The 25515-nt window shown below is 46.0% G+C and overlaps 1 protein-coding gene across 2 annotated transcripts in view; it reads left to right on the forward strand.

Moving 5' to 3' along the window:
- LOC115551328 (homeodomain-interacting protein kinase 3) overlaps positions 1-22411 on the forward strand; it is a 29047-nt gene extending 6636 nt beyond the window's left edge. For both annotated transcript variants that reach the window (XM_030367017.1, XM_030367016.1), the window contains exons 5-18: positions 5832-5955; positions 7448-7567; positions 7794-7880; positions 8140-8324; positions 8538-8712; positions 10179-10299; positions 10445-10536; positions 10729-10880; positions 12115-12276; positions 12756-13139; positions 13851-14012; positions 14208-14473; positions 16305-16432; positions 17664-22411. In XM_030367017.1, coding sequence (XP_030222877.1) covers positions 5832-5955; positions 7448-7567; positions 7794-7880; positions 8140-8324; positions 8538-8712; positions 10179-10299; positions 10445-10536; positions 10729-10880; positions 12115-12276; positions 12756-13139; positions 13851-14012; positions 14208-14473; positions 16305-16432; positions 17664-18233 — 2728 coding nt within the window. In that variant the 3' untranslated portion in view covers positions 18234-22411. The remainder of the gene's footprint in view (positions 1-5831; positions 5956-7447; positions 7568-7793; positions 7881-8139; positions 8325-8537; positions 8713-10178; positions 10300-10444; positions 10537-10728; positions 10881-12114; positions 12277-12755; positions 13140-13850; positions 14013-14207; positions 14474-16304; positions 16433-17663) is intronic.
- The last annotated feature ends 3104 nt before the right edge of the window (positions 22412-25515 follow it).

Consider the following 25515-nt stretch of genomic DNA (forward strand, 5'->3'; position numbering starts at 1 on the left):
CTATTGGTAGTAATTAGAGCTGTCAAGCGATTAAAATATTTAATCGTGATTAATCGCATTAATGTCATAGTTAACTCTAATTAATCGCGATTAATCGCAAATTGTTTTTCTATGCTAAATATCCCTTGATTTTTTTTGTCCCATAATTCTTCTAATTTTAATTCTCTTATCAACATGGTGAAGTGCATCGGCTTGCCTTGTGCAAATGATTTTTTATTGTATAACAACATTGGCATATACACTGATCAAAACAGGACGATACAAAAAAAGAGCCTATAGTGCAATTAAACGACTGCTTTGAACAAATGTCATTTGAACATAGCAGTCAGGCTTCTGCTTCTTTGTTTTGAGCCAAAGATTTTTTTTTTTTTCTTTTTTTTTATAAAATAATTGCGTTAATCGCGCGATAAAAAATTTAACGCCGTTAAATTTGGTTTGTGTTAACGCCGTTAATAACGCGTTTAACTGACAGCTCTAGTAGTAATGCATCAGACATGCCATCTTCAGGTACGAGATGTATAACTTTGCGCTTAACTCCCCAACTCTGGAGGGTCCATTTTAATGAACGTCGAGCTCTTTCTCTGCTCCTAGTATGCAGACGGAAAGTAAGTGAACCATAGAGCTGATATAACTATTGCATAACAAGAACATGCGCTGCAGCTAACCCCATTCAGTGTTCATATGCTGTGCCCTGTGCGTTGTGTACTTATGTTTTCGTGCCTTATCTTTTTAGGTGGCTCTGTGCCAGGTTCAGATCAGAGTTCAATCTGAAACGGGCTTGCCATGGTGCTTGATGTGAATATTTAGGTCATCAAATTATGTTATTAAGAACCCATGTGTTATTATAAATTCTTATTTGACAATCTGGTTCTTATAATAAAAAAAAAAGGAAACGGTTAAGTGATGGGAATGTGCACTCACGATGATGACATTATTTTCATCAGGTCATTCAAATGATTACATTGGCTACCAACGCAAGATAACTCTCTGCTAACTGTGTTTACCCGTTGCCATACTAGTCAAGCGCGACCTTTTGCTCAACTCCACAGTAAACTCCCTCCTGCGTGCCCGGAACACAAAGATAAAACACGCATCGTACTTTACGCAGCTTCAAGGAAATAAAATGCCTAGCTCACCCGTACCACTGCACTTCACATGCTTCATTTAAACTGAACAAAACCCGGTTCCCTTTTCACTACCTCAATCCTCCCATGTCCAGCTTGCACTGAATCTCCTCCATGTAGGAGTTGGTTGATTAGTAACCAGAGCCAGCCCGTGGGAGGTCTCATATTCTATATTCTCTTCGTACACAGCCCTTATCTAGCTACCATGGATTATGCAATATCAAACGCTCACACTCGTATCCAATGCTGTTAGTGTGTGTTTATATTTGATAAGGGTCCATGTTATTTAATATAGTAAATATATATATATATATATACCGTTTCACCTTTAGCAGTTCTGTTCTTGGGTCAAAGTCTTATCAAATTGATCACAGACCAAACAAACCACCGATCCAAGTTGTCATGCCAACCTTGCCACTCAAATGTCTTGATGGTATTCATTTGCTATTCATTCAATTCCATATATTTTTTTTACAGAAGGAAGTGGCACGACGTTATTGACATGTGTGCTATTGAGAGTTGGGTCAAAAGGCGTCTGGAAACGTGGCGCATTGCTGACTTTAGCACGGTGACTTCTGTGGTTGGAAGGCTCTGGCGGTAGCCATTCATTGTTGGTCATGCTCTTATGCCATTGTTGCCATGGTAGCCATGACACAGCAGGCTTTGGTGAGGTGACTGTTATGTTGTGTGGAGGCTGCTGACGTACATCCACCTCCCACAGTGAAAACTGAGCACTGGGCTATGTGAATAATTCAGCACAGCACACCAGGTGAATGGAAAGCTGGCTGTCGACTTAGCACGCATTTGGGCTTCATGGTGTTTTAAGCATCCTTTTTTAGAAAAGATAGGATCTTTATTTTGTTAATGGTCCTCTCTTTGGTTACAGCTACTCATTATGGTCTATTTACAAAGAAGATAACCAGACAAGGAATGCTGGAAGCTTTACATAAGGTGGCCCTGAACTCGTTCTTGGTAGGCAGATGCTAATCAGGCGCAGAGAGACTAAATTAAGCAGTTGTTCGGCCTGTAGCTTTGTGTGGTGTTGCCTGCATGTCCCAGCAGCCTTTCTCATCTCTTGGGGTCTTCTCTAATGTCATCAGTGAGGGCTTGTCCACAAGGGCAGGATTAACCTACTTCTTGGGGGCTCGCCTGCGTCATCCAGAGTTTAGTCCCACTTTCAGAATGTCACGGTGATTGAGCTCCATGATTCGAAATGGACTACGGAAAATGCCGCTAAAATGGATCATCGATTATCTTTATCTTGTGTCTGCGATCTCTTGTTACCCCGTATCCATATCGGGGCATAATAACACAACGTCGTTACTGAAAAAGTATAGCAAAGTAGCTGTGCGTCGTAACCATGGGAATAACACCCCCCCTCTCCCCCCCCCTCTCCTTCCTTGAACTCTCAGGCCAAAACACAATTACTAATGCTACATATAGTGTTCGAATGCCGGCTTAAACTTGAGGGTTTTCTTACCATATCAGCAAAATGACAGATGGGGATGATTTGGCCCTTCAGTACCTGGTTGCTGCACTCTAGTGTCCATAATTCACCATCACTTCTAGAACAGGTCGGGCCACAAAACCTTAAAGTATGCAGTGTTCTTCTGGAAAGGTGCGGTTGTTGCAGCATTTTGGCTCTTGTTGCGCTACTCACTGTTCATCCAAACGCTCTCCGAACCTAGCTGTTGTTTACCAATAAACCTGTTGTGGGTGACGAAACAACTATTGGATTCGGTTCTTTGACATGATTTGAATTTCTTTCTCAAGGTGACGTATTATGTTACAAGTAAACATAGTTTATGAGTCCCAAAAAACATGTTTTTGAAGCTGTTTGCTGGTAATAGCTTAAGGAAAAACAATCTTGCCTCGCGCTATTCCCCTCTGTTTCAGTCCCTTCAGATTGTTCTGTTTCTGGTGTCTGTAGCTTTAATGGTCAACGAGCTGTCAGAGTGAAGCCCAGCATGGAGGAGAAGTGATTGTTGCTGTCTCCCGGAGCTCTATGTCTAAATAATAATAATAATAATAATAATAATAATAATAATATATTATAGGTATTAGGTATCTATAATATCACGGCCAAAAGCTATGTGCGCCTCCGGATGATATTATGAATCATAAAGACGTCTGACGTCTCTGGTACTTCCACAAGTAACGAGTCGTAGTGGGGTTTTTCTCGGCCATGGTTGGGAAGACTGGGGGGGGGGCGGGGGGAAGGAACCTTGGCCTTGACTCTCTGAAATCCCTTTCTCCTCCATGTCGCAGTTCAATCTGGACTTCAGAGAGTCAAGGCCAAAGTTCCTTTCCTGTTTCCTTTTCCTTTTCCTCCGGGTGGGAAGCTGCCAGGCAGTCACATGGCAAACTGACAAACTAGACGTGTTTTTGTATTGAATCTCCCTTCTGAAATGTGCAAACATCTCCTCCCGCCCAGCGCTCGTCCGCTCGTCCGCTGGTCCACAAAATCGCATTTATGCCCCAAATGGAGGGAGATGGGGAAGTGAAAGGTAATATTCAAATGTGCCTGCTTCCTACTTAGGAGTCTGCGCCGAAACTGACTAGCTCGTTTGGTAACTGTAGGCGGGGTACTTTCCGAAATGCATATCTCGGTCAAAAAATCATGTACGGAAATATTTCAAACTTTGTATGCGTGTAGGAGCGCCAAAGACCCAAAACAATCCAAGGAAAAGTGTGGTTTTCATAATATGTCCCCATTTAATATTAAGAAAGCAATAAAATAAATGATTTGTAAAGTTATCCGATTGGTGTTGGGTATTTAATAGGGCTGTAACGATACGCGTATCAAACCGAAAATCGCGATACTCAGAGCCACAAACCTGTCTGGCGGTGTGAGAAGGCAGAAGCGCGATATGCCCTTTCTAACTCTTCGGTCAAATTGTCCGATTGAAATTTGCTAATAATTTGTCTAAATAATAGTCTGCTGACAGCGCCCCATCCTATCGATGCCGTAAATATGTGACGAGATGCCCTCTCTGTGATCACAGCTCTCCGTGGCTACGGATGATTGCATTTCTCCACAGCCGTCGAAGTCCTCATATGCGATATGAACGACATTTATCCAGAGTGGGCCAAGCGCGAAAAAAATTGCCTGTGTGATCCTGTCTCTATTGTTTTGTGTGATTTGACTAGCAGTTTGTCTGCTTATAGGTCGGAATGAAGCGGCCACCGATTATTGACAGGATGGGTACTTTATTCTACCGGACTCGTTCGCTTCTTCACTAGACACACGCGCTACCGCTCGCTCTCCTCGCTCGCCCACTCACTCGCTGACGTCACTCACACACGCATACGCACACTGCCATTCTCGCGTATACATATATGCTACTCGTAACACTATGCCTCGTTATTGCGACGTTCATGTTTTTCCTCATCTATTGAAAGTTAGGCTATTAAACATGTTGCATTCTATACGGCCTGATTATGTCATTATTTAAGCTACATAGCCTAATAAGAAGCACTAATAAGGATATTTGAATAAACCAACCAAACAGTTAAAGGGGCCCTATTATGCCTACCAGCAAAAAGCATCCTCCAACTGCAATCTTTGGTTATTTCTTTATTAATTTAGCTATACTTTAATAGTATTCTTTCGGTTCAAATCTGTTCAGTGTTCCAAATTATTTGTTATTAAATGTTACATTAAGATAATTGGTATTTAAGTGTTGTTTAAGTAAAATGCTTTTTAAATTTAAAAAAATCGTGGGATGTATCGAACCGTGGGTCAAAAATCGTGATACAAACCGAATCGTGAATTTGTGTATCGTTACAGCCCTAGTATTTAAATATTTTGGTATATAAAAGGTGTCACCATAGCTTTAGGCTGTTCCACACTGCTTTCATGCTTTACTTTGGACCGAGGCAGAAATTAGGAATTTCTGCTGTTTTAATTTATCTGGTTCTGCGCTACAATGAAAACATTGAAATCCAAGTTCCACGAAAAGCTGCAGAAGTAAAATACTGAGTAGTGACTGTTTTCTTGTGGAGAGGTTTTTCCCTCGGTTATCCTCTTCAAAAACTTAACCCAAACGTTCTGCTTGGTTATGAGCAACAGGATATTATAAACGGTTACTTCCTCCTCTAAATTTATGGACTACTATTTGTTTTGTGCTTTGATGTATAAATAATGGGTTTGACATTTGCAATTGACTTGCACAAGATGCGCTACGATGATGAATGATGACCTGGTTTCCCTCTGTCTAATAGAGTATCAGGTTGTTGCTTAGTAACTGTCATTTCTCTAATGGTTGTCAACACACTGAATATTATTTGCAGCCCTGTTGCCTAACCTCCGTGCTTTTGTGCAGGTGTAGTCCACGGTTAAAACAAGCTCAAACATTAAAGGTCTAATAAGGAATGGGTTCCTTTAAAAAAAAAAAAAGTAACTAAAATGTTGTCATCCTAAACAACAATACTACTAAATTCAGCACAATTCAATGTGAAATGTTCTTCGCTGACCCGGTTTTTGCCACTCTGTGATGATTGCAGAGAGAACTGAAACCTATTCTGTCAAGTCAAGCTTTGACTGCTTGGCCTTCTTAGTTAAACCCATTCAATTAATCTCCACAGACTGTTCTTCTAGACAACGGATGGGCTGTCCCGCAGTTCTGAACGATTTAAACCATTCAACTTCATACTTGCCCTCCAAATTAATACGTTTTTTTTCCGCATTTCCCTTCCTCCTCGTAGAGCTCCGGAGATTATCCTGGGACTTCCGTTCTCCGAGGCCATAGACATGTGGTCCTTGGGCTGTGTGATGGCTGAGCTCTTTCTTGGTTGGCCTCTCTACCCTGGAGCCCTGGAGTACGACCAGGTAACACAGCCTCACAGACTCTTTCCTCGCTCTCTCTAGCCCCCGTTGCATTCGGTCATCATTGAGTGAAAGAGAGAAGGTGAGTCGGTGATAGTGTTGGGCGATTTTCCGCATTGAGCAGAAAGTGCGGGTCGTAGAAAATGATGGCCATATCAAGTGCTTATTTCTATTAACACTTGTTAGAATTTCTCTAAATGCCACCGATCCTGGTTCTTGCCAACTCTCAGCTGCTGTAATTTGAGGCTAGAGAATCATCTGATGTAAGAAGGTGTAGAAAAGGCAGCTGGTGACATCACTGCGTGTGAGCTATTAACAGAAGAAATAACAAAATGTGTGTCTGTGAAGGACTAAAATCAGACTGCAGAAATTCAGGGTTGAATAAGGTTACAGCTAGAAAACCTGCTTTATTCTCAGAAAAAGAGAATAAAGGCCAATAAGGTGAGCCAAGAACACGCACTTCTAAATTATAATTCCACCCAGTGTCTACATTGTTCTGTGAACACAAGAGATGCATATGCACAATGTATTATATTAACATGAGGCTCATAGTAAATGACCACACAATTAATGTGTGTAGTGTAAACCGCTAGTTTATGTTTATATTGTGCAATACTAACAAGTTGGCATATCCCCTTATGAGTCTCCCAGTTTGATACAACATATAAGGTAGCAGTTCATTAGGGCCTTTGCTAAGAACTCCATTTGTGGGGTACATTTTTTTTTTTGCTTGCCGACTTAACGGTATAAAAGATGACTCAAAGTTAAGAGCCTGCGGAAGTGTTACTCTTTTGGTTCCTAAAGGAAAGGAATGTCACCCCTACATATAAACAATCCCTTTGTTCCTCCGTGATGGCCAAAAAAAAGTTGCAAGTGGGACTTCTCCCGTTTTCCTTATACCAAGTAATTGGTCATGTTACAGGTCCCATTCTGCCCCAGGAGTACGAAGGAATAGTTTTGATGGGTTTCTTTTATCCGTAAGTACGGAATCCACCACACCCTGGGCCCCGCTGGCCTGGCCCTGCTGCTCGCCCCATCAGGGGGGTCATTTAGAGTGTCTTCTTGGCGGAGGCGTAAAGGTTAAAGTGTCAGGGACCTGGGACGCCGTGACGTTAGACCTCGCTCTGCCTCACGCCAGCGTGCAGGCCGCGCTATCCCGCGTGCTCCTGCAGCCCGCTGCACTCCACCAGGGCAGTAATGTCTTCCCCAGGGAGCCGAGTTACCCCCCAGGGTTTTCTCTCTAGTAATTGGCTGTTACAGAAAGACTCGAGCAAAATAATAAAGGATTCTTTGTATGTTGCTAGATTTTAATACATTGGGTCACATCTAATTGATTACACGTGCCGTCACTTCTCTAACTTGATTCTCATAAGTTTCCGTGCAGCATGTCTTCTTTAGTTGAACCCTCTCCTGACCCTGACATAAAGCTCGGTCTTTGTTCCCTGGTTTCCCTTTCTCACTTCTCATCTCTCTGGCTCTGTGTGTCTACGACCAGGTCCGGTACATCTCCCAGACCCAGGGGGTGCCTGGAGAGCATCTGCTCAACAAGGGAACCAAGACATCTCGATTTTTCCGGAAAGAATCTGACTCTCCCTACGCCACCTGGCGACTGAAGGTATCCATTCTTTATTTCCAATTAATTCATGCTGGTGCGCGTGCGCACGCGCACGCGTACACACATGATTTTCACACTTGCATGCATGCCACCATTTGCATTTCAATGCAGATATCCTGGGCCATCATGATCATGAACGTCGCCTTGTAGCAGCTGTGGTTTAACGGTTGGATTACATTCTTCACTATTTATTTATTCATGACTAAATTGCCCTTTCTGCGTTCAGACCACAGATGAGCATGAGAAAGAGACGGGTTTGAAGTCCAAGGAGGCCAGGAAGTACATCTTCAGCTGCATTGACGATATCGCCCACGTGAGTACTGCTCTGCCTTCAGGAACTTCATTGTAGACAAATGGCTCTTTCTCTGTTGGCACAGTGAGCTGCTAAAACTCTGCCTGCCTGGCTGATTGAATTAGATGAATAAATATCCCTAACTCTGTCGGACAAGCTTCAGGTTGGCGCATAACCGCATCAGGATCGACCTCAAATAACAACCGAATAAACCAATAACGCAAGGAAGGGTTCCCGCTTTCGATGCATCTTTTTTTCAAAGTCAAATTGTGTGTGCCAGGTGAACTTGGTGATGAGCCCTGACCCCAGCGACATGCACGTGGAGAAGGCGGACCGCCGGGAGTTTGTGTCTCTGCTGAAGACGATGCTGCTGGTCGACGCCGAGGGCAGGACAGTTCCCTCGGACGTGCTCAGCCACCCCTTCCTCGCCATGACCCACATGCTGGACTACCCCCACAGTAACCAGTAAGCCCGTCTCACTCGCTCACTTTATTACCAAGGCGGTGCCGCAAGAGTGAAACATGAACATCTTCGTCGTTCATCCCTTTCTCCGCGGCTCAATCTCGCCTCTGCGGTGATCAAAGTTGTTTTTGACCCGTGAATTCTTCTAAAGTAAATGAAGAAAGTGTTCGTGTCAGGCCGCGACCAACCAAAGGTCTCTCTCTCGTCCCCCTCCAGCGTGCAGTCGTGTTTCCACATCATGGACATGTGCCACAGTCGCCCCGGCAACACTGCTTTCGACGCGCTCAACCACAACACGGATCCGTTCTCCAGGACAGCCCTGGCGGCCACCAACTCCAACCCCCCCACCGGCCTCCCCCTGGCCTACAAGAAGATGCCAGTGCACCCTCAGGTACGCTATCCAAACTGTGTGTGTTGATTGTTCTACTCGGGTCGGCAGTCGCTCGGGAGGTAGAGCGGGTTGGCTGGTAACCGCAAGGTTGCCGGTTCGATCCCCGGCTCCTCCTTGCTGAGTGTTCGAGGTGTCCCTGAGCAAGGCACCTAACCCTAACTTCTCCTGACGAGCTGGCTGTCGCCTTTGCGTGGCTGACTCCGCCGTCAGTGTGTGAATGTGTGTGTGAATGGGTGATTGTGAGGCAATAATGTAAAGCGCTTTGGGTGGCCACTGGTTACAGAAAAAGCCCTATATAATTGCAGTCCATTTACGCATTTAAGTTAAGGCAGTGTAAAGTTCAAGAAATGGACAATTAAATTGTGGAGGACTGACTTTTTACAGCGGACGTTAAATCCCTACGCTACAGGGGACAGGCAGCCGTGTGTGTGTGTGTGTGTGTGTGTGTGTGTGTGTGTGTGTGTGTGTGTGTGTGTGTGTGTGTGTGTGTGTGTGTGTGTGTGTGTGTGTGTGTGTGTGTGTGTGTGTGTGTGTGTGTGTGTGTGTGTGTGTGTGTGTGTGTGTGTGTGTGTGTGTATTAGAGCTGTCAGTTAAACGCGTTATTAACGACGTTAACGCAAACCAAATTTAACGGCGTTAAAAATTTTATCGCGCGATTAACGCAATTATTTTATAAAAAAAAAACTTTTTTTTTTTTTTTTTTCTTTGGCTCAAAACAAAGAAGCAGTAGCCTGACTGCTATGTTCAAATGACATTTGTTCAAAGCAGTCGTTTAATTGCACTATAGGCTCTTTTTTTGTATCGTCCTGTTTTGATCAGTGTATATGCCAATGTTGTTATCAATAAAAAATCATTTGCACAAGGCAAGCCGATGCACTTCACCATGTTGATAAGAGAATTAAAATGAGAAGAATTATGGGACAAAAAAATCAAGGGATATTTAGCATAGAAAAATAATTTGCGATTAATTAGAGTTAACTATGACATTAATGCGATTAATCACGATTAAATATTTTAATCGCTTGACAGCTCTAGTGTGTGTGTGTGTGTGTGTGTGTGTGTGTGTGTGTGTGTGTGTGTGTGTGTGTGTGTGTGTGGAGGCATCCCATTCCTCATGGTGGACCAAACACAACTGCATATTATTTCAAGGTTTCACCGAACATATAAATATCCACTATGTCATATGATCTTCTCACCGGTTCTGACACACTTCCCCTTCTTGCCTTTGGTGCCACCTGGAGGTGAGGACATGCAATAATGGATGACAGCGGCCCGTTATCTGGTGACCAATACAGACGTGACGATATCATGCTCATCTCATCAGCTCTATGATTTACCCTTTTTGATTCCTCCTTTTGTCTCCCGTGTTCGTCTCTCTTCTGCAGTATCTTTGTGCGACCTCCCGGTCTTAATCCTCTCAGTACTCCACTCTCATCATACCGTACCGTTGTGTCGTTCCGATTCAGGTGATAAACCAGCCGGCTCCCCCCGTCTTGCACTCGGGTATACCCCTGCCAACCGGGAACCAGTTCGGATGCAGCGACTCGTTCCCCCCGGCCCTCATCCTCTGCCCTCCCAGCATGCAAGGTCCGTCCCCACTCCGGCCGAGCGTGGGCGGCGCCATGGCTCACCAACGACACCGCTCTTCATCCATGCATTTAAATCAAGTCACCCCGTCCTGTGAACCCTTTCACCCATACCGGCCAGGATTTAATTTCTCTCCCTCCCTTAGGTAATCTTAATCAGCCTGGATACTCGGTTTCCATGGTGAATCAAGCCCCTCCCATTCAACCTCTACCAATGCGACCGGGGATAATGACGCAGGTAACACACGGTGCAGTTTTTACTTTGTTTAACTATTGGGCTGGTTTACATTTTGATGACGTGACATTTTACACAAAGATGCAGTTAGCCCGACGTTAATTGATGCTTAATTGATGGACGACAAGACTGCTAGTGTGAAGTGAATCCTAAGAGAAGGCAGCCCAGCATCACTTCTCCTCCCTGTCCTGGTAGCCGGCCTGGTCCACTAGAGGCCAGCAGCTCCTGGTCCCGGCGGCCTGGCAGCAGATGACCCCCGTGGGGCCTCCGCCCTCGCACCCGCCGCCTCCCCCTTCCTCCCTAACCAACGAGTGCGGGCTGCCTCAGCAGCGGATCGGCGACTGGGGGTGAGTCTCTCCAAGCGCCTCTGGCACTGACTCACGGAGGAAGTCTTCCTGCCCAGAATGTCAACAAGGGTGTTTTCAAATATCCTCCAACTGACCACGGGACCGTTTAGTCACCGGGGTTAGTGCCGCGGTGCCAAGCTGCTGGTTTGGGGCGTGGTTAACATTATGGTCTGGATTCTGGAGTTCATTCGGTGCCTTTTTGAATGCACTTGAATTTGCTTTAAAAGAAAATATTGTATAGATGAAATATCAAAAAAATACGAAGCGTTTTTTTCTGTTACTACATGGTTTATCAATCTTCAACATGATAAAAATACAAATGTGCTTGTATTGTCGCCGTTCATTGGTTGAATTTTATTGACTTTGACTTAAGACTTTTGTTCTTCCATATTTGTGGGGGTTAAAATGGTTAGATGGTTAGGCCCTGTCCTCACTAACCTGGGTTAATCTACAAACGCATAAATATTTATCCGTTTAGCCCTTCCGTCCACACTGAAACGGCGAATTCCGTCACTGAAAACAATGCTTTACAAAAACGATCGCTGAGGTGGATAAATGTGAAAATGCTGGGTTGGCGTTGTAGTGTGGTCAGGGTAGACGGAGGCTTTCAGAAACGATGACATTTGGTTGCCATGACACTGCCATGACGCTGACACAAGCTTGCGCTCGAGACCGAGACGCTCATCAAAAAAATGGCAGGCGAAATGGAAATGATGATTTCTCTATACAATGTACGTTTGTATTTCCAGTTACAATTCGATATATTGAACATATTCGTTAGTCCAACGCCAAAGGCGAGCGCTGTACTTGCTGTGCTTAAGGGATGAGGAAAAAACGCAAAGACGCCAGTTCAAACCGTATTTGTTGTGGCGTTTCAAAAAAAACAACCGCGCCTTTGTACTTTTGGTTTGAGACATATTTTTGCTTGTGAGTGAAGATTAGCCAGCTGATCAACTGCAGCTATCAGCTGATTGCGCGCCTGTAATTTAAACGGAGAGGTGTGGCAGGAGAGGCGCAACCATGACAACAACTGTTTATCAAAATCATTTCAGTGTGGAACGTGGATGCAAACCATTCCGAAAACGATAGTGTGGACGGAGAGCGTTTTCATTGCGACTGTGCGTTTTTATATTTACCCGGGTTAGTGTGGACAGGGCCTAAGATATATATATATGCAAGCTGTTGGCCTTTTTTTTTTTTTCTGTCCTCTTTACTCATGCTCTGCCTTTTACAGGAATGTTCATCCCCACGGCAACCATTACAACACTGTGATGCAGCAGCATCTCCTGGCCAATCAGCTGCCAGCTCTGTCTGCTGCCCAGCCAATGAACATTGGTGTGGCTCACGTTGTGTGGCCCCAGACAGCCAACAAAAGAAACAGGCACAGTTACAACAGGTAAAAGAAGCATTTTGTTTGCGTCTTGTTAAAGTGTACGTATCTTTCCATCGAGAAAAAAGCCCAAAATAAGGTATGATCCATCCATTGTGATCCTAGATTTATTAGAGTAGTCGAGAAGTGGCTTTCAATTTCCTGAGCCTATCCTCTTATTGCCAGTTAAGTAATTGCTCCATTTGACTCAGTGGTTTGGTTTTATGTTATAACACAGGCATGGGGAGTTGACTTTAATGCACTGCATTAAAACCTTTTCGAGAAAATCAATCAATTTTGATTCATCACAAACGCCAAAATCCTCTGTGGGAATAGTTAGTGTACTTGGATCTCGTTCTTCGGCAAGCTCTCTAATCTACCTCTTCTCCTTGAATGGCTGAACTGTGTTTGTCTTTCGGGCGAATACAGTTGGGTGTTTCTGTTCTTTTTTCAAAGTACAACAATTTGATTTGTTGCAACAACAAAATCTCCTTTTTGATTTAAAGGAATGCACCCCAACCCAACAACATGTACCAGATATCCATGTGTCGGACGCCCAAGATGGCCGACTTGATCAGACACGCGGTGGCCAAAAGGGATCCGCCCCAGTGGACAGGGCCTCCGCGGCAAAGCAGGCAAGAGGAAGTACAGAACGCTGAGGAGGAGGAGGACGAAGAGGAGGGAGAGGACGACTACGAAGACTCGGTCAAAAAAGTGACATGCTTCAAAGAGGTGACGATGGATTCCAACCGGCGGCCGGACGCGGCCAATCAGCCGCCACGCGAGGTGGCCGTCTTATTGGGCGAGACGCCGAGCCCCGCCTCCAGCGTGATCAGCATCCACAGTGAGCCAACCGACGACGAGGACGACCGGCAGTGTCTTCTGAGAGAGTGAGCACCGCCAAAGAATGACTTATCGACGCATTCCCACCTTAGGGGTCGGTTCGCCTCAGTCCGGTAGTCAGGGGGCGGTATAGCCCAGCTCGGTTCCGAGGTTGTTGTTGTTTTTTATGGTAGGCCGGATGTCGATCGCTGCGGAAGCTACGTAAACATCGTGACATAATAGCAGCGCGACACAGTGTAGCCTGCTCAATAAAAACAATGGACAAGAGGAACGCGACACATTAAACCAAGAGCTACCATGGACGTCGACCAGCAACAGTTTCGGAATGTCTACACCTCCTTGTTCGCCCAAGCTTCACTTCACAGTGTAGCTTTGCACGTTTGTGGAACAATGCCTTCCCTCCCAAAAATATTTTTTTGGGTTGTGAGGGAAACTTATTTAATTGAATTAGCTTACAATATGTCTCCATTACCTTTGCTGTAGTAGGCTACATGCCAACGGCGTCTCATGCAGTATATTATTGACTCAGTTTGTCTGTACTTACGGGCCATACTTGACAAGTATTTAGTCCTTTCACTCATCAGGCAAATGGTAGCCATGTTAAAATAGACCTGCAGTGGATAGGGAGACCGTCATTGAGGAGCAAATAGTTGGTAGACAGTGAGGTCAGATAAAGTTTTGTTTGTTTCTTCTTTGCTGTCTGAACGGTTGTCGGCCTTGCCTCTGTCTGACACGCTGCTGGTTTCTGTGGTTTCCAGATGTAAAGCGGCGTGTGCGTGTGAGGCATGCAGGAACACCAGTGTGTCCATGGAGAGAGTTTGTTCCTTCAGTAGCCCCGACAGCAGCCTCAGTACAGACTCCTCCGTCTCCAACTCCCCTCAGTCCAGCCCCTCCATCTCGCCCTGCAAGAGGCCCAACAGGTTGTGTGTGTGTGTGTGTGTGTGTGTGTGCGTTTTTGCTCATAGAAATTTAGGCTGCTATAAATGTTCATGTTGTAATATTTCAGCATCGTGTTTGTTTCATTTGATGTGATTTATTTTGACCTGATTTCTTTGTTCTGCGTCTATAGTTCTATTGATCTAACTAGTCCTGTTTGATTGCTTCTGCCTGTCCAGCGTCTCCGAGGACGACGGGCACGGCAGCGGCTGTGAGACGGTGGAGGGCTCCCCCACCTCGCCCCCCGGCAACGTCCCCTACTGCTACCTCGGCAACGGTAACCGCAACAACCGCCCACCTCTGGCGGCCGTGGTGGCGGGACTGGGCTCCGCCGCCGTGGTCGCCCAGGGGCGCAACGGTCCCAGGACCATGGTGGTCCCACCGATGAGAGTGCAGAACAACAACAACTACAGCGCGGCGACCGAGGGCCGCAGCCACAGGACGGGTCGGTCTACTCTCCTTCTGGCTCACTCGTGTACTCGTAGTAGGACGTTTAACCCTGTGAAAAAAGGAGTACATGGCAATTCTCGTAACAGCTGTGTATGGCGTTATCCCACGTTTTGAATTGTTGATCTTTTTGTGGCTGTTCTTAGCCTAGCGGAGCGTAGTGATTGCTTTATTTCCCCCCGAGGCTCATGTGGTCTGTTGCCTGTGCTTTGGCTCTGTCTGCTTTGCAGGTCTCGTGGGCCCGTTGGGGGCTTACCGCCCCCTGGTGGCCCATAAAGGCTTTAACAGGTGATGGTAAAACCACCGGAGGAACTGGCTGTGCTCCAGTGGCTCGGAGATGCATCCTCACCGGACAATGTGACCGTTGTCAGTGTAGCACTTCACATGGTCTGTCCTCTTCTATAGAGGCCTATTTTAAGATGTACTGTAGAGGGGAAATGGTTACGGAGAGAACTAAATAAGCACCAATAAACAATCGAGGCAAGGCTTCTCTTGTTGGTTGCCCGTGTCCGACCCGTCTCCGTGACGCCTGGTTAATTATTAACTGTAAGAGACCTCAAATAGGATATGTTTGAACAGAAATCCTTTGTTTATTCATCATAACCATGTTTGCTGTCGGGCAAATAGACAGCGACGGTGTGAAGCCCTCCGCCCCACCGTGGACACAAGCCTGTCGACGCCCGATTGTTGTCGGATTAGGAAAAGCAGGATGCATCTCCCTGACTATTGGATCAAAGCCACTGCCTGTGTTTCTGTGTTTCTTGGGGCTCCCACCAAACGGAGCCAGTTGCCTGAAGGCACGGATCTCAGTCTAGTTGAAAGCTTGCTGGGAGAACTGGCTGCAGATCATAGTCTGAGGGACAACCTCGCGTTTGGTGCTTTGTTTTTGCTGTTGTTTTTCTGCTGAGTGACAATTTTCTCTTCTTTGGCACTAGCTCTTCTGTGATCTACTTTCCAGGTGGATGTACCTGTGGTTGAATTGGAATGAGTCTTGAGTGCGATTGAATGACAGTTTATTTGATTGGAACTCGAATGTTAATGCGTAGTAAGTCCTTGCCTGTAACTCGGTCAGTGCTTGAGGGAATTTATACTTTACTGCATGGACTTACTAGGATGTTAAGCACTCCGTCGTTTCTTGATGGATATTAGAGATCTATTTTAAAATTTGTATTTTATCTAGCAAATATTAGTTGTTGCAAGTAAATAACTTAAAATAAATGATAGATAAAAAATTGACTCCCAAATTTGGCAGTAGAGCAAACTAGCGTAGGCAACTGGTGCAGGAACACCATAAAAACAGACAGCGCTTACTGTTTAACAGCAGAGCCTTATGTTAGTAGCTGCGCTGGGGCCTGGACCCGTTGGAAATCAACCCCCTCCTGCCAGCAGATGCTGTTTAGCCCGCCTAGTCCCTGCCAGGCCTGGCTACAGACCAGAGACCAGGGGGACGTCAGACCGCTGATGATTAGTATCAGCATAGATGGTCTCCATTCCTGTGTGTGTGTGTGTGTGTGTGTGTGTGTGTGTGTGTGTGTGTGTGTGTGTGTGTGTGTGTGTGTGTGTGTGTGTGTGTGTGTGTGTGTGTGTGTGTGTGTGTGTGTGTGTGTGTGTGTGTGTGTGTGTTCATTTTCTACACTTACCCACCCCTCTTTTCCCCATGCATGTCTCCTCAGGTTGGTTGTTGCATTGCATTGAGTTTCTGCCAGCAGCTCTCTGCGCTGCTTGTTACTCACCCTCTGTGTCTCTTTCTCTGTCTCTGTCTCTGTCCCTCCCTCTCTCTCTCTCTCTCTGTCTCTGTCTCTCTCTCTCTCTCTTCCCCCCCCCCCCAGCCTCCGAGTCCTGGTCCCGCTCCAGAGGACGTTGCGGCCTCTCCGGTCCGGCCCTGCTGCCCTCTGCCCCCCTGCTGCCCCGGGGCCAGAGGGGGTCCGCCCTGCAGCACCCCCTGGGCTTCCCTCAGGTAGTCCCCCGCTTCTCCGTCTAATGCCGGTTGACCCTCCCTAGAACTGGGGTGGGGTTAGAGCATCACACTAGTGAGGAACTCTTTTAACTAGGGCTGTAACGATACCCGTATCGACACCGAAATCGCGCCCTTTCTAACTCTCTGGTCAAATTGTCCGATTGAAATTTGCTAATAATTTGTCTAAATAATAGTCTGCTGACAGCGCCCCATCTTATCGATGCCGTAAGTATGCGACGAGATGCCCTCTCTGTGATGACAGCTCTCCGTGGCTACGGAGGATTGCATTTCTCCACAGCCGTCGAAGTCCTCATATGCGATATGAACGACATTTATCCAGAGTGGGCCAAGCGCGAAAAGAATTGCCTGTGTGATCCTGTCTCTATTGTTTTGTGTGATTTGACCGGCAGTTGGTCTGCTTATAGGTCGGAATGAAGCGGCCACCGATTATTGACAGGATGGGTACTTTATTCTACCGGACTCGTTCGCTTCTTCACTAGACACACGCGCTACCGCTCGCTCTTCTCGCTTGTCCACTCACTCGCTGACGTCACTCGCACACACACATACGCACACTGCCATTCTTGCGCACACACATACGCTACTCGTTACACATGTTAGACATTCATGTTTTTTCCCATCTAATAACAAGCGCTAATAGGATATTTGACTAAACCACCAAACTAGTTGAGGGTTTTTGCCTATTTATTAATTTAGCTATACTTTAATAGTATTCTTTCTGTTCAAATCTGTTCAGTGTTCCAAATTATTTGTTATTTAATGTTGCATTAAGTTAATTGTTATGTAAGTGTTCAAAAATGGTCAAAAATCGTGAAACAAACCAAATCGTATGTTGGTGTATCGTTACAGCCCTAGTTTTAACCGTCGATTCAAAGTTCGTAGTCCATAGATGGCTCCCAAAGCCTACTTCCAGGAATTGTATTTTTACGTCTAAACTGCCCGTACATTCCCTCTTACTCTTACCCAAACACCATCCCGCTTGTTTGCTGCTGTGGTTTTCTTCTTCGTCATAACCCAAAATAAGTCGATTTTAAAGGAGAACGTTCAGATTGGTGCCTCTCCAAAGGTCGTGCTCTTGTGTTCCCGTTTCAAACGGTTAAAAATGGCTTCGGACCGACCGTATCATCCCGTCTTTGCTAACGCTACCTTATCGCCGGACACACTTTGATCACTGCAAACAACAGCTGACCCTTCCCCCCCCCTCCCCCAGGTGCCCTCCTACGGCTCCAGCCACAGCAGCAAGGAGTGGAACGGCAACTACGTCCCCCTGCGGCCGCACGCATTCATCCCCCCTACCGTTCAAACGCACACCTTCACCCACCTGCCGCACGGCAGCCCCACGCACACTTCCACCACCCCGCGCGGGCACACCCAGTGTCTGCCCGCGCACGCCCTGCTGGCGTACCCTCCCACCGGCCCCCTGCACGCCACGCACCCCCACCACCACCCCCACCCCCACCACCTCCCCTCGCACCCCCCGCCGCTCCTCCAGCCTGGCTACGGTCTGTCTCACCCCCAGGGGGGCACCATCGTGCACCAGGTCACCCTCGGCATCGGCCCCCACCGGCTCCTCCCCTCGCCGACCATGCTCCCCCATCATGGCTCTGGCTACCCTCACCCTCACCCCCTCCCCCACCACCAGTTCCCCCCTCACTTCACCAGCATGCCCCCGCCCTCTCTCCCCTACATGGCCTCCCCTGCCGCCTTCAGCGGCTTCCCCCTGAGCCCCACCAAGCTCAGCCACCACCACCACCACCACCACCAGTTCTCCTTCATCTGAGGGCCCGTCGGGGCCGCCGGGGCCCGCCGCCGCCGCCGCCGCTCTGCCTCGGCGCGGACGCGGCCCGCGGGAGGCGGGAGGAGGCCGCTACCTGGCCAGGTAGATTCACCAGCAGAGCACGGAACGGCTACGCCTGACTGCTGACCACAACGACGACAGTGCTGCCGCATGACACGGGGGGGGGGGGATGGGGTCTGATAGTAATGGACACTTTAGGTTAAGCATTGGCCTCGTATCCTCGTGTGAGGTGGCGTTACGTCGTCCAGAGGGAAATGGACTCTGGGCGACTTCCGATGACTTTGCGGTGTGTGTGTGTGTGTGTGTGTGTGTGTGCTTCGTGGGAAAGTGTCTGGAGTTTATGTGAGATTTCGGTTAATCACACAACGTGAATCCAGTATTGTTCTGAATAACAAGCCGTTTATTGTTGTTGTCGGGCACCTTTTGGTAAGCCTAAGCCTTTTCCCCGTCTCTGTGATAGGAGTGCCCAGAGCTCTTTAAGCCATCCTTAAGGTGCGTTCACACCAAAAGCCACGCAAATAACCTACTCGGGCCAACCGCAGACTTTTGTCATGCGAGTTGTTTAGCGTCAAGTGAAATTTGTGTCAAATTTCAAATATTTCTACTCAAGCAAACGCGCGATCGAGGCAAATTTGTGTCGTTCGCACGAGCAGAATCACACAAGCCGTGTTGTTTGCATTGACTGCATGTATTCTGGGCGTTGGCTTTTGGTGCGAGCGTGCGGTAATGCGTGTTCACCATGGAGGAATCGGACCTCCCACTCTCTCCACTCCCCCCTGATATCCTAAAGCCCCCCTCCCTCACCTCCCCCCCTCACACCTTTCAGTGCCTTAAGAGTGGAGTCTGACAAAAACTTCAGGAGTTTCTAGATTTTAATGTTAATGGGCTTGCAGCAGCACTTGAAGCTTTACTTCTTGTTTAATAGGATGAACCTAGTGGATAGACACAAGACTTTGGCTTGTGCTTCTTTATTTTTCCGTTTGGTGTAAAGAAGTTTGTATTGAGACTATAAATGATATATAGGCTTTTGATCGACTAAGCTTTTTATGTATGTACTGAATGACTTCATATTTTGATAATCCATTTCTATACACTAGTGCTTAACAACAGTATTGTCACTGTTAACTGTAACTGCAATACAATCTAGAAAGCATTTGGGTTGCTGTGTGCGTTACTTGCGTAAAGGCTGTATTTCAATTAATCCATAGTATATTTTAAAATACATTGTCAGGAGCGCTAAAGAAAACTGCTGAAGTTTGGGCTAAGGACAAACCAATTGATTATTTTGTGTTGTAGTTTAAAAAAATGTTTCAGTGTTTTTTGATAACCAATCAACGTACAGTATCCTTGCTGGGCTATTGGAGTGTTTCTGTGTATTTTATTGGATATTTTTCATTGAGTTAATAATCCTTTTTTTGTCTCGTTACTTTTTGCATACATTCCGTCATGGTATGGCATTGCCTTGCTTGTGTATGGTTTGAGTTTTTCCCCATTTCCCCCACACCTGTGTAATGTGTGTGTGGTAAGGGGTATGCCTTCTTTAATGGACAGTACCTTGCCTGAACGGACCGGCATTCTACTCGTCTCTGCACCAAAGACTGATCACTTAAATGGACACTCTTTGTGGTCCATGTCCCCCCCCTCCCCCCCCCCAGTAAACGCAGATGGTATCATTGGTTAAACTATCATCGTTGTATAGTGTAGTATGTGGAATGTATAGGTAATGAGCTGCTATGTATCGACTGGCTTTCACTTCCCATAGCTGTGAGTTAGAGGACTTAACATTACCCCCCCCACCCCCCCTCGCCCCCACTGCTTTCTTCACATTCGTGTTGTTTTGATAAATGGATACCATAGAGCTGGGTGAAGTGTGATCCCAGAGCATATTGAATCATATTCATACATGCAAGTGCCTCTGTATAATGGCTTTTTGTTTTTGAAGTGATTTTGTTAAACTGCTGTAATCGTAGATTGGAGGTTTCTAGCTTAGTTTATATTCTCTTTATTTACTTTGGTGAACTTGTGGGGTTTTGTGTGTGCATCGTATAGCATCAGTATTTCCTCATCAAATAATGTTTGGTTACGGTAATTGTGTTGTACTTAAGGTTTTATTCTGTCTGAAGACATAGCTTTTTTTTTTGTATTTTTGTTCTTGTTATTGAGCTGTATTTACAACAGTTTTGTACCGTTCATCTAGTGCCTTCTTCCACCCACTGGTTCCCGATTTGCGTCTTTGCATCCATTTGACAGAAGCGGTGCTTTGGGGACCGGCAGGTTGTGTTCTCTCTCTCTCTGGGTTTGACCCGTGTTATTAATCCCGTTATTCACCACTCAACCCAAAGTCCTTTTTTTTTCTTGTTTTGCGAACCAGGACGTTCCAAAACAAGTGGCGCGTCTTCTACATAATCCTAAGAAAGTATAAGTCAGGGAAAGTTTGTTCCAGCGCCAGAACCACACCAATGACGCCATGCAGTACTAAACTCACAGGACCTATCTTTATTATACACACAGATGCAAAGCTTTACTCACATGCTGTGAATGTATTGTGTTGGGACTGTTAGTTCTTGTAGACGTGACGTAGCCTAGTTTGATGTCTCTGTGGCGGCCACATTGCTCTCGGAGGGTTCCTCCTGAATCTCTAGTGTTTCGTGTACGCCGCTGTCTGCCATTGCTCGGGGTTTATCTTGTGTTTTCTGTTTTGCGGCAGGCTTTAGTGAATCGAAGTTGGGCTTTCTTTAAATAACGTGCGTGTTTTGAGTGGCTTTAGTCAAGGTGTGTGCTTGTCGAGGATGCAACTGTGTCTGTCGATCCCTGAAGTAGGAGAACGGAATGGTCCGCTGCACTGCAGGGAGCGTGTGCACGTCAATATCAACGACTAGAACGTAGTCTGATGTTGGACTGGATGGGGGGGGAAGTGGCTCCGGCGTGTTCCCTCTGTAGTCGATCGACCCAACTGGGGAGCAGGTTCTGTTAGCGGCACTTGTTTTGACGTATGCCCGTCTAGTGTTGGATTTTAGTTTGTTATGGTGTTCTTTTTTTTTTTTTTGTTTAGTATAGTTGTACCAACCAGCACATCAGAGACGTGCACGGCCACACCAATGCGGGGGTCGTGATGCACGGCTCTGTAATCCCCCCCCCCCCCCCCCCCCCACCTCTTTGGACTGATTGCTCAGGATCACTCCGGAAACGACCCTCCTCCCCCCCCCCCCCTACCGCCCCCTCGGCCTCTCGCTGAGAGTTGAATCATCATCACTGTCGGGTCAGATTGCCCCTAAATGGATCATGGAGCTAAATCCAAGCACAGCACATTGTGTCCCGTAGCTTCACACTTTGCATAACCACAGCGTCGGACAGTTCCGGTGTGTGGGTACACAGATCCAGTCGAGTTGATTGAGTGCCTTTTTTTTTAAAAGAAAATTAAAATATTAAAGAAATCGACAAAATGGGCAATATCTTCATCTCCCTGATTCATGGGATATCCGTTCTAGCATATGGCAAAACCAAAAGAGCCAGTGGGCTAAATGGGATTGAAGTCATTTGAAAACAAGAGATTAGGTTAGAGTTGGCTTTATTTAACAGTGACGGGATCCAAAATAGTCTGCAGGCTTGCTGTTTCTGGGTTCTATGCTTTTACTAATGATGTTTCATTGGGCACTGGGCAATTGTATGTTATTTGATCCTTATGACACTCAAGTAGAAGTTTGTAATTAATGGGTTAAAGTTTTGTATACTCAATTCATAAGTATGTAGATGTGATTTCTTAATTTAATTTTGAACTGTTACTGCTTACAAATGTGTGTGTGTGCGTGTGTGTGTGTGTATAGATTGTGTGGCTTTATGATTTTACCGTTTTGATTTTAATTTTTAATTTTAATGCTACACTAGTTTGACATGTAGCAACTGCACTGTGCAATATACAACATGACTGGGAAAATAATTGTTTGGATGTATTTGTGTGTTACTAGTGTTTGGTCGTTTTCTTCGCTCCACCTGACCCTCTAGTTCTCTAGTGAGTTTCAGCGTGACCTGGCCTTATGTACTTTGTCACAACAAGCGGGTCCTTCTTAGTGACTCTTAAGGGTGATTGTCAAAAAAATGAGTATATGGTGTATGATGTCGAGATTCACTTTGAATAAAAAAAAACATATTTTGCTTCAGTTGATATTGTCTGCTTGTTTTTGTTATCATGAGATTGATCTGAACAGAGGAAATTATCTTTATTTGTATAATACTCAAGTCAACCAATGGCTGAGGGTTAGGGTTAAAAATAGTACACATTCTTTGATCGTATGGAGTAAGTAATGGCTTGAATATTTGCGTCCATAAATTAACTTTTTGTTCCCAGAATAAATCCATTGAAGGATTCAAATCTCACTTTTGTTTTATGAGATGATCCAGATCCAGCTGCCTTCATCCACCACCAGGGGTCGCATGTTTTCCACAAGGACTCGATTTGCCAAAGAAATGTTCTGGGCAGTCCTTGCTGGCGTCATCATCAGTGGCTTAATATTTGTATTCTAATGGCACCACGGGTTATGCGGAAGGGTAAATAACCAGAGAGAACATCGTCTGACACGGCCCAGATGTAAGAATGATGAAGCCGTTGGACTAGGGTCGGAACGAATCGGAATAATTAACCAACGTGACGCTGCTGCTGCTGTTGAAGGCAATACACACGCACTGCCCGTATGCTCGATGTGTGTTCAACGATGAAGAGCGCTTTCCAGCCGCATTAGGGGTGCAAACAGGATTCACACAATCTGTCTTTCATGTACTCTGGTCTCCTTTAACAAGCTCATGGGGAGATCCTAGATTCTCCATACTTGGGAGCAGGTTGATCCAATGCATTTCACAAGAGCAACACCGTTGAAGAATTTCGATTCGGAATTAACTGGTTGAGCCATGTTTAGGCAGAGCATTAACAAAGCCGTTTCGGGGTTCGGAGGCTTGACGGAATGGCCCGATTTTGGGATGCTGTTACCGGTTTGCTTGGCGACAAACGGAAAAAAGCCACTGGCGACGAATGGCACGCTGGCCAGGTGTTCTCTGACCGTGTGGACCCTGGTGCTGCTGCTGCTGCACTGCTCCCTAGCTGCCGAAGGTAAGGCTCCATAGTGACCAAACTCTACCCCGATGTGTGCTGCCGTCTCCATACTGCAAGGTTAGCCGTATTGGTACATCATAACAATAATATATCAACAGATTACCTAGCCTGGCTTCTCTCCTGTGCAGCGCGCACTCTGCCCCCGTGATCTACTCGACTATTAACGTTTGGCGTGTGTATATAACCAAGCCCATCATTTCGGAAACTGTAGCTATCATTGGTGTAGATTTAAGTTCACCTCATTGTAACTTCTCATGCTTTTGTAGTTTCTGTCTTTTTTTTTATTTCATCTTGTTCATTAAAAAAAACTATTATAATAACACGAAATACACACAGGTCTATGCATTTAGCCGTGCGGTGACTCGCGCCGTGCGACGCGCACGTTTCGGCGCCGTGCGTTTTGGTGGTGGGAACCCGGTGTCCGCGCGACTGTCGAGCTGCCCCTCCAGACCCGATAGAGTGGCGCATACCGCCGAGGTCACTCACCTTGGATTGTAGGTCTACAGGGAAGACGTTTCATATTCAATATCAACGAATTATTTATGTTGCCAAACAGCCAGCCAGCCAGCCATCTAGCCACGGGCACGACGAAAATAGAATCGCGTCCTCACAGTTGTCATTGTGTGAGATGGGCTTCATTACTTCAAACTAGACCCGTCAGGGAAACTAAACCTCTGCTGAGTACAAGACCATACAAAACCATCACAACAACACCTCCAGCAATAACCGCAATTGTACTAATATTACATTACTACTATAAAACATCATTTTAATAATATCCTTTGGGGGAAAAATTGACTTGTTCATTGGTATAATAGCATTTTAAATAATGCATTCGGCTCAGTGCAATCTGAACCTCCTCACGGTATTAGAACTGATCTCAGGCCTGTCTCTGAGCCCTGACAACAACACCACAGAGACTCCAGCTCTCATCACGTCTCAGTTTTGGCATAACCCCCGGTCATAAAAAGATTTGATGCAATTGCTTTATTCCCATCAGACAGACGTCTGCTGCTTTTTGGGGCCGAGATGTATTTTACCTCCGAGTCTGCCTTCGGATTGAAACTCGTTAAATATAAGGAGGTGTATGAAACACATAATTTATGACGATTCACTTCAATATTTATTATATTTGGTTAAAGATAGTTATGTTCATAGCATATAGCTATATCTGAGAACAACATGATAAACATAACACTGGAGTTTGTATTCACACTGATTACGTCTCAGCACTGAACTAGATAACTACAAAGGACTGCGATAATGAAGAACGTTATTCGGTTGCGAGGATCCTTGAAAGACGTGCAGCCTTGCAGATGTTTCCGTGGCATCAAACAGCCAACCAGAGCGGCGGCGAGATCCTGAGGCGGGCGGCGGATGGTAAACAGCTGGACGCAGACTCCTTCCCTCCTAATTAGGCCGACTAGTTGTTGTCCTGCTTCACTCTTTTGTTCATTAATGACTGGGCTTGCCCGCCTGGTTGCTGATGCAGTGACCGCCCTGCTTGCTGACTGGCTGACTGCCGCAGTGGTTAACTGGTCTCGGTAGGACAGTGACATTATGCAAGTCACTGTCCGAACTTCCCTCGCATCTGAAGTAAGGTAGCAGAGGTACCTGCCTAGTCCACCCACAATGCACTGCTGCATTTCAAGGAGGGGATTCATAACATGTTGGCCAAATTGACCATAATCAACACAAATGGTTGAATGTTCCACTCTTATGTATCACAATAACCGTGTTCACTATCGGCAGGTTTTCCTGCACTGGATATGTGTGCTTATGTCCGCTTTCTATAGCAGATAAAACAAGTAGAGTCGGTCTTAAACATCTTGATGAGCCATGTTTCTTCTCGGCTCTCTTCACCATTCATAAAAGAGTTCTGTGGTCTACTGGCTTGAGAGTGATAGTTCAGTACACACATATGTGTGGGTTGTGCTGCATGTTGTGTGTGTGTGTGTGTGTGGATATAACTGCACATGTTTCAGTGAAGTGTGTTATTTAAAAGATACTCCGCATTTCTCACCCATTAGCTGTATCCTACTGGATGGACTGTTACCATGGGAACTGTTCTGCACGTCAGTGCTGTTTCTTGTCTTGCCTTTTGTTCTTGCCAATCAGGTATTAAAATAGCCCGGGAAAAGAGTCAGGTCAGAGTCGCTT

The sequence above is a fragment of the Gadus morhua genome, chromosome 9, assembly GCF_902167405.1.
Source record: "Gadus morhua chromosome 9, gadMor3.0, whole genome shotgun sequence".
Lineage (NCBI taxonomy): Eukaryota > Metazoa > Chordata > Actinopteri > Gadiformes > Gadidae > Gadus > Gadus morhua.